Below are 8717 nucleotides of genomic sequence, written 5' to 3'. Positions count from 1 at the left end.
TTCTCCCCACCCCCACCCCCAGACCCTAACTGCCACAACGGTATATTCCCAGAAACCATGCTATGCTGGACCATGGGAGCCTGGCTTTCAAGTCTGGGGGCCTTCATCTCCTACAGGGAGGGCTTCCTGTGTTGTGTGTGTATCAGCACCATCGGGGAAGGCTCTGTCTTGTGCAGCACCGGGCTCCCCCTCAGAGATGCAGGCTTTGGCCACACCACGGTACCTGGGGTTCACCTGACCATGAAGCATGGCAGATGTCCCTCTAGGTTCCTTGCTTCACCTTTCAGAGGCTGCGGTTTATTTTACTATTTGTGCCTCTTGGGGAGTTGGAGAGAATTTTTAGTACTTGAGCAAATTTGCCTTTGTGTTTTGTTAGTACATGTCTGTGTTCTCTTATTATACAACTCAAGAGGGTGAACAGCTGTCTCTCTGGGATTGCTACCAAAAGGAAGTTGCAGTCCCTCCCCCATCCCTTGTCCCTCCCTGTCTTGTAGGTCCTATAGAGGGGAGAAACACCAGGCATTCATTTAACAACTATTTTGTGGACCTACTATGTGCTTTGTCCTAATTAATTCATCCATCCTTCCCTCTCTCCATCCCTTCATCCATCCACCCTTCATTTAGTGAGTGATCTCAGATGGAGCATCCAGTTTGAGAAACCTATAATGTCAGCAGGGAGTACCTGTGATAGCTAGATAGATATACTGAATTTCTAGAGTTATCCAAAGAATGCTGAGCCCCATTCTTGTCTTCAAAGAAAAGTTGGCACAAATGTCTCAAAAGTTTCACGCTGTCACACAGTTTATTGGGAGGTCTGTATACGTAACGGCTGCACCAGTGACCAGTGACAGGAGTCAGAGGGGAAGGGTCCTGCCCCAGGGGGAGGTGGAAACTGGGCGGGACTTAGTATTGGAGGGGGCAGTGTGGGCAAGGAAGGATATACAGCCAAGAAGTGTCAGTGGGTTGGGCTGAGGGTGGCTGCTTGTGACTGAGCAGTGGTGGACCAAAGACCAGAGAGTCATCAGCCTGGGATGGAGGAGGACTGACAAAGTCAGACTGAGGAACTTCGGGATGTTTTTCTCAGGTCAGAGCTAAGGCTCCCATGATTCCCAGGCTGGACCCCGACCTTCAGGCTCCTACCAATTAACATTTCCTTCTGTTAATACCCAGATCCACCTGTAGTTAGCACACACAGTTTGGCTTCTTTTAAAAGGCTCCCTGCACAGTTGGAGCACCTTGGGATCTCCCAGGGGCAAGGACTGCTGGATCATCCCTCCTTCAATCCCCAGTACTCCTAGGAAGCTGGGCTCTTCTAAGGGAAGTAAGGATGGGGGAAGTGAGTTCACAGTGAAGCTCATGGCGACGCACTCTGTCTCTTCAGGTAGGCTGCTCTGTGATAATAAACACACGGCAATTACTTTCTGTTGTGCAGTTATTAAATTTTGGGGGAAGAAATATAATAAAGTGTAGACATTTGTAGAGAGGTTGAAAATAGAATAAAAGTGGACGATAAAAATAAAATCGATAACCTCACGTGTCCCGGAGTCCGCTGAGAGTAAGCAATGTCAGGCACAGGGTGGAGCTGGGAGGAACCACAGGGACCAAGGAATTGCGGCCTTCGAAAGCAGGGGCCAGGAGCCTGGGCTTGGGACCTGCCCAACCCGCGTGGATTCAAATCCCGACTTCAGCTCTCCCTGCAAGCACAGCCTTCATTCTTCGCTCCTCCTCCCCCAGGCTCCGGTTAAAACTGGGGTACTGACAAGACCGACCTCTCCCAAGTGCGTCTAAAGATCAGAGGTCCCAGGGGTAAAGTGCTTAGCAGAGGGGATGCCCCATATAAGTGCTCCTTAAATGTCAGTTGCTGGAAGTATTAATTTACCCTTATGTGCACCGGTTTTTAAAGGAATTGGAAGAGGCAAGTGGAAAAGCTCCAGTAAGTGGAAAAGAGCGTCTTACTCATGCCAGATTAGGAAAAGGGGACTAGAAGGACTTGTGAGAAGCCCCTACAAAGAGGTTATAACATGTGCATAGGAGGGTCCCTTTATTTAAAATCTCTGCGTAGATGCTCAATGCACACATCTAAAGAAAGCAGTAGGTAATAAGTGTTCGGTCTTTAAACTGGTTCGGAGATGAAGCTCAGCAAAGCCAAGGTGGGGGGTGGGCGTGGGGAAGGAAAAGAAAATGCAGGGAGGAGGAAGGCGGCCCGTTTTATTCCTGATCGGCACTATTAATCTGGGCCAGGAGGGGGCAGAGGTGCTGCAGTGGGAAGGACGAACGCCTATGTAATTCTTGACCCTTTGCAGACACCGTACCCAGCTTCCTTCGGGGGAGGGTTTAAGTGAGCGGAAACGGAAGTCTCGCTCTTTTCCGGCCTCCTCCTTGCTGCTTGCTGTGAGTGTTGCGCGCGGTGAATGGGGCACTGAGAGGGTAATCCGGGGTAATCCACGATTGGGTGAGATCTGGGGACCTTGGGTGTGGACCGAGGGTGCGGGAGAGGAGGATGGAGTGCGAAGGAGTGGGCATTTCGGGGGGAGGGTGGGGAGGAGAAGCGGGGGTCGCCGCCACTGCCCGCGCCCCGCTGACGCTAACATCGGTCTTCTCCGCAGCTGCCGGCCGCGCGCTCCCCTGCTCCCTCCGTAGCCATGGTGAGTGTGACCCCTGCTGGGGCTTTCTCGGGGGAGGGCAGCGGGGGCGGGACCGCCTTTGCGATGTCATGGGTTCCTGGTCCCCGTGAGGGGCTGGTGGCGGTGGTCAAGTCACGACCGTAAAGAGTGTGTCAGTGCAGCTCACGAGCCTGTTCTCTGCGTTGCAGCCTCGCAAAATCGAGGAGATCAAGGACTTCCTGCTCACGGCCCGGCGAAAGGACGCCAAATGTAAGCGCTCGACCTGAACTGCAAGGGTGGGTGACGGTGGTCGCGGGCGCGTGGAGCGGTCCCTCCCTGGTCTTCCTCTAGACCTTCCCTGGGTCCCTCCCTGGTCCTCTAGGCCTTCCCCGGGTCCCTCCCTGGTCTTCCTCTAGACCTTCCCCGGGTCCCTCCCTGGTCCTCTAGGCCTTCCCCGGGTCCCTCCCTGGTCTTTCTCTAGACCTTCCCCGGGTCCCTCCCTGGTCTTCCTCTAGGCCTTCCCCGGGTCCCTCCCTGGTCCTCTAGGCCTTCCCCGGGTCCCTCCCCTGGTCTTTCTCTAGACCTTCCCCGGGTCCCTCCCTGGTCCTCTAGACCTTCCCCGGGTCCCTCCCTGGTCTTCCTCTAGACCTTCCCCGGGTCCCTCCCTGGTCCTCTAGGCCTTCCCCGGGTCCCTCCCTGGTCTTCCTCTAGGCCTTCCCCGGGTCCCTCCCCTGATCTCACCAAGACCTGGAGCATTGGTCCCGGGGCTGTTGAAGCAGATCCTGGCTGCCTGGGAGCCGGGACTTTATCCCATTTACCCAAAGGAGGACTTGGTTGGCGGTGTGTTCCCTTTGGCTGGCTGTGAGCATTTCACAAACCATCGTTAGTTCAGGAGAGGTGTGTGTCCGAGCAGAGTCCTTACAGGAGGAAGTGTGGGTCTCAGACCCCTGACCTTGGTGCCCCCCGTCGGGTTCTGGGCCCACTGCTGCCTCCGTCTGGGCCCCGCACGGTTAGCTGTAGGAAGCGGTCTGCCGCTCACGTGTAGGAGCTAGTTTCCTGCGTCTGTAAATAAGAAGGGAACGATGCCCCGGAGGCCTCCGACAGCAAAGCTTTCACTGGGTGAAGTGCCAGCCCCTGGTCCCCGAGTGTTCCCGCTGCTGTGCCCCGTGTGGGAGGGAGTCCTGCTGGCACCGTGTTGTTACTGTGGAGGGAGGTGTGGGGGCTCGTGCTTCCTACAGGGTAGATCTTGAATCCGTACTGGGGGGAGCCCAGGGTCCTCATTTTTCTGCCTCATCAAATACTCCTTAAAGCTCCCTTTTCCACTCAGACGTGTGTCCTCAGGAGAGCATCAGATCATTCGTGAAAGCAGAGCCGTGCCTGCTGGCGGACTGGGGTGGCCCAGACTCTACCACTCCGTCAGTGGAAGAATGAAAAAGTGGCGGGAGCTTGGGGAGAGCCTTCTAGTGGGTCCTGTTCGTGTCGCTGTGACCTTTGATCCTCTGGGACTGTTGGAAGTGGTGGCCACCTGTGGGAACAAGGAGGAGGGTCTACCCTTTCTGCTGTTCTGGGGACCGCTGGTGACACTGTCGGCATACAGTCATGCTGTAAAGAGGTTATCGTGACCGTCATCATTCAGGCCAGGGAATTTGAGGTGACGGCCTGGTTCAGATCCTAGCTCTTAGAGCGGGTGGCCATCCTCAACAGATTAAACTCAACACTGTCTTTTCTCTCTTGTTTTACGGTGTGCTCCCCTGGACACAGTGTGTTTAGGACTTACTGAGTAAACTTTAAAAAATATTTTTAATTATAAATATGCGTAGCAAAACCTTACTATTTTTAAGTGTACAGTTTGCTGGCTCTGGAGACGTTGACTGGGCTTTTTTTGATCTTGTGATCTTGCAAAATCGAAACCACCCAAGAAGCATAACGCACCACTCTCCCTCCAGTCCCCGGCTTCCACCATTCTGTTGCTTTACTGACTTGACTGCTCGAGAAACCTCCTGTGGGTGACAGCAGCAGCATTTGTCCCTGTGGCCTGGCTGGCTTGGCTTAGACAGTATCTCCGGGCTTCCTCTGTGCGGTGACGTTCGGTAGCGTCTGTCAGGATTTCCTTTGTGAGACTCAGGGACTCACCGTGGGGGCTGCCGCAGTTGATCTGTGCGTCCGGCAGTGGGCGCTTGGGGCTTTCTCCCCTTCCGCTGTTTCAGATCCCGTTGCCCTGAGCACTGGTGTACGGACCCTCTCGCTACTCTCGGTTCTCGGGGCTGGGTGCCCTTACGTGGAAGGACCGCACGGTAGGACAGTGTTGAATAAACGTTTTTTCTTAGAGAGCTCCCCGCGTCTTACCTTGCAGTTGTCTGAGGTGCAGGGCAGCTGCTGGGGCGGTGCAGCATACTTAGCTTTAAGAGGAGTGTTAAGATAGCAAAGCAGGTTGTTTGAATGAAGACCCAGTTTGCCGAAATTCCTAAACCATAGGCTGAGGCAGCCATTGCCTTGGCCAGGCTCAGGCGCTGCTGCTCGTGATGTGCCTCATTTCTTCCCACTTGCTGGACTGGCAGAGATGGATGGAGTCGGGGGTTGTAAGTCCACTTACTGCTTCTGTGGGGCTGAGGGCCTGTGTGTCCAGCCATCTGGTCAGGTGCGCGGGCTGACAACGTGCGAACCCGTGTGTGGATGGACACTAAAGTGCACATATGAGAAGGAGTTCTCAGGAGTGTCTGAGCTGTTTTTAAACTTAGAATGCAGGGTTTTAATGGATACATGAAACGTCGTCCTCTGTGGAAACGCACTAACACGTGTCTGCCGACAACAGAACTTCAAACCTTGCACCACTGAGCTCGAGTTAACACCTGGGGCTCTGTCGTCTGAGCTGTGGTCCTGAGACGGACTTTGGAAGTAGGAAAGAACCTGGAAAATGGGTTTTGTAAACTTGAGGAAAAGCTTTAGCACATAACCCTGGGGCTAGATGGAGGATCCTGAAGGAAGTAGTTACCATCGCCCCGGGGCCCCAGAACTGATTCCCAGAAGAGGGTAAGTGGTTACAGAATGTTCTCACATGAGTTCCATATGCATCAGGTACACCAGGTAAAATTAAGCCCTAGGCTGTGACATACTGATAGAAGGGAAGTGTAGGTTTTTGACACTTTCTTGACTATTGAAGTTCTAGAGGGCCTCTGGCTGTTTCTACAGAGGGGACGGTCCGGGGAGGGGAGCACAGCCCTGAGCGTGGTTGCCAAAAGTGTGCCACTTTGCTGCGTAAACAGAAAGCAGGTGAACTGTGTGTTGTCACTTCTGTGATACCATTTAATTCCTGATTCCGGTCTCTTCGGTAGCCGTCAAGATCAAGAAAAATAAGGACAATGTGAAGTTCAAAGTTCGGTGCAGCAGATACCTTTACACCCTGGTCATCACGGACAAGGAGAAGGCAGAGAAACTGAAGCAGTCCCTGCCCCCAGGTGAGTGAGCCCGGGCTCCCGAGGGGCCGCCCGAAATGTGGAGGGCTCCTGTGTCGCCGTCTCGTTTCTTGCGTTGACCCCAGACTTAGGAAAGTGCACCTTGTGGCTTGTCAAAGTATCTGTTCTTGCTGTTGGTGGTGAAAGGAATGGATAGGGGTGATTCTCTTGAGTTCATCGCGTTCCAGAAGTAGTTTCCCTGGCCCGAGCACAGTTGGTTTCACTCCTGTCCGTGGTTTTCTAACACTGAATAGTAACAGCGAACACTTGACTCAGGGTAACCCTTCCTTCTCCCCATAACCCTGCGAGGTGGGTGCTATCACCAATCCCCAATTTTGCAGGTTGGAAAACTAAATGGGCTGTAAGCATAGGTGAGACTGGGGGCCCATCCTTGGGGGAGGGGGGAGATGGCCCGGAGCGCAGAGCGGGCTCAGGCCGCCCCTTCACACTGGACAGTTGGCTGGTGCGGCTTGACAGCGTGGGGACTTCCCAGGATCTCTTCGTGACGGCTGAGAGACAGACTGCTTTCTGACTGTGTTTTTGTTTTTAATTATCAAACACTAACTAATTTTTTGTTTACGTTTTTTGTTTTTATTTTTTAAAATTTATTTATTTTAAGAGAGAGCATGCGGGGGGGTTGGGGGGGGCAGAGGGAGAGCGAGTCCTGAGCAGACTCCTGAGCTCGGAGCCACACGTGGGGCTCAGTCTCACGACCCTGAGATCACGAAACCCAAGAGTTGGATGCCTGACTGCGCCACCCAGGCGCCCCCAACACTGACTTAGTATTTTCTTATTTTTATTTCTTTAGATTTAGAGAGAGGCCTTGCAAGGGGCAGAGAGAGAGAGAATCTTAAGCAGGTTCCACACTCAGTACAGAGCCTGACATGGGGCTTGATCTCACAGCCCCGATTAATTTAATATTTTAAGCAAAACTGCCATGCTATGCTTAATTTCTGGGTTTGTTAACTCTCTTTGGCTTAACTACAAAGTCCAGACAAGCAAGAGTAAATGTATGTCCTGGATGACTCAATTTTGTATCTCTTCTCTAGGTTTGGCAGTAAAGGAGCTGAAGTGAACCTGGCACCACTGATTTGAACTGTATTAAAGTTTTAAAAATTCTTCTAATGTCCTCTGTCTTTGAGGGCGGGAAGGGAAGTACTACTTGGTCGTCACTTCTGGTGGGATCACGATGGGAGTCCTGGTTGCTACTTTCATCCCTGATCTTTGGCTGTGATCTCAGTGGACAAATAAAACCATCCTTTTTTTAGCTTCAGTTTGAAAATAAATAGTTGGAAACACAGAAGAGGCACGTATTTGTGGAAGGAAGCCAGTATGCCCTCATGGGATTTAAAAGTAATTTAGGTAAAGTGAGCTTCCTAATGATGAAAATGGTAGTTACAGGGTGGAGTTGATGAGCTTCTTGGAAATCACAGCAGGCTGCGCCATCCCATCCTCCAAACACGGCTTTCAGATCCACCCGGGCGGGGGGAAGGATTCCTGGATGCAGGAGCAGCGGACGAAGACACTTTGTTTCCTAAGTGCCGCTCGAGGTAAAGTGGAGCTTCAGAACCTGTAGGGTGTGAGGAGATGACTGCTAAGAGCAGATGAGTGTCAGCCTAGCAAAGTGGGCCACGCTCTCCAGGGAAAGAGGGAGCGGGAAACAGGATCCTGGGACTGAGAGACCCGTCCGGTAAATGCAGCTGAAGGTTAGGGGGAGAAGCCAGGGTTCTTGCCAGAGAGCTGACCTTAGGCCTCAAGACGGTGGGGCGGACGTTGAGTGCACAGGGGTAGGCAGGGGGTGTGAGTGCGGCCCACTGCTCCAACAGGCCTGTGAGGGCTCAGGTCCCAGCCAGCCCTGACTCCTTGGGGATCCAACTACTACTTGTCAGCCAACATGATCTTGAGAAATTACCTCACTGTTGAGCACCACGCGCTGGTCCCAGCCCCAGGGAAGAACTGCACACCTCTGCCTGTAGAGTCTCCACGGGAAAATCAAGCAGGGTTGGGACAGTGCTGAACAGAGAAGAGACCACAAGGTCAGCTCTAGTGGCGGGCAGTGGTGCCCCATGGCCAGCAGGTGTCCCGTGTGGCGGCTGGGCATTCAGCCTCCTGGGATCCTCTTCCCTCCCCTCTGAGGAGAGCTAATGGGGATGGGCAAGTGTCCTGTGATGCACACGGTTGGAGCAGAGACAGCGGCCTCCATGCAACGCTGACAGGTACCACTTGTGTTGGGCTCGTATGTGCAGGGCCGGTTCCTGGGAGGCTGAGCGGGGTCTGCCAGATTGCTTTCCCCACACGGCGTGAGTTGCCGCACGGTCACAGCACATAACCCATGACCACATTGATGCTGCAGCGTCTAGCAGAACCGTGAATGCATGAAGAGAAAGTCGGTGGCGTTTCTGGCACTGGGCAGGCTTGAGACGCATGGGATCATATCAGGACAGACCGCAAGGTGGCGACATCCTACAAGTGAGCCGTCTCCAGGGCGGGTCTAGAAATGGTTCACTTGATAAAATGCCCAGAAGCCTAGTGCCTGAATTCATTTAGTTGAGTTTTTTTCCTATAGAAATTGTGAGGGAGTTTGCATCCAGTCGCGAGAGGCATGGGTTTCCTCCAGCAGGGGTCCTCGGGCGCTCGGTGACCAGCCCAGGACGGAGCACCT

At 53.3% G+C, this 8717-nt stretch overlaps 1 protein-coding gene across 3 annotated transcripts; it reads left to right on the top strand.

Moving 5' to 3' along the window:
* Positions 1–1353: 1353 nt before the first annotated feature.
* On the top strand, positions 1354–7176 carry RPL38 (ribosomal protein L38). 3 transcript variants are annotated; one of them, XM_032870714.1, is made up of 6 exons: positions 1354–1381; positions 2304–2391; positions 2607–2645; positions 2813–2873; positions 5936–6058; positions 7105–7176. In XM_032870714.1, the coding sequence occupies exons 3-6, from the start codon at positions 2643–2645 to the stop codon at positions 7128–7130; spliced, it is 213 nt and encodes a 70-aa protein (XP_032726605.1). In that variant the 5' UTR covers positions 1354–1381; positions 2304–2391; positions 2607–2642; the 3' UTR covers positions 7131–7176. The 3 variants fall into 3 exon arrangements, with proteins under 3 accessions (XP_032726605.1, XP_032726606.1, XP_032726604.1); XM_032870715.1 differs by lacking the exon at positions 1354–1381 and having other exon boundaries at positions 2391–2427; XM_032870713.1 differs by lacking the exons at positions 1354–1381; positions 2304–2391 and adding an exon at positions 2429–2452.
* The last annotated feature ends 1541 nt before the right edge of the window (positions 7177–8717 follow it).

The sequence above is a fragment of the Lontra canadensis genome, unplaced genomic scaffold (assembly GCF_010015895.1).
Source record: "Lontra canadensis isolate GAN:19392208 unplaced genomic scaffold, GSC_riverotter_1.0 scaffold41, whole genome shotgun sequence".
NCBI lineage: Eukaryota > Metazoa > Chordata > Mammalia > Carnivora > Mustelidae > Lontra > Lontra canadensis.
This window is presented reverse-complemented; position numbering and strand designations above follow the sequence as displayed.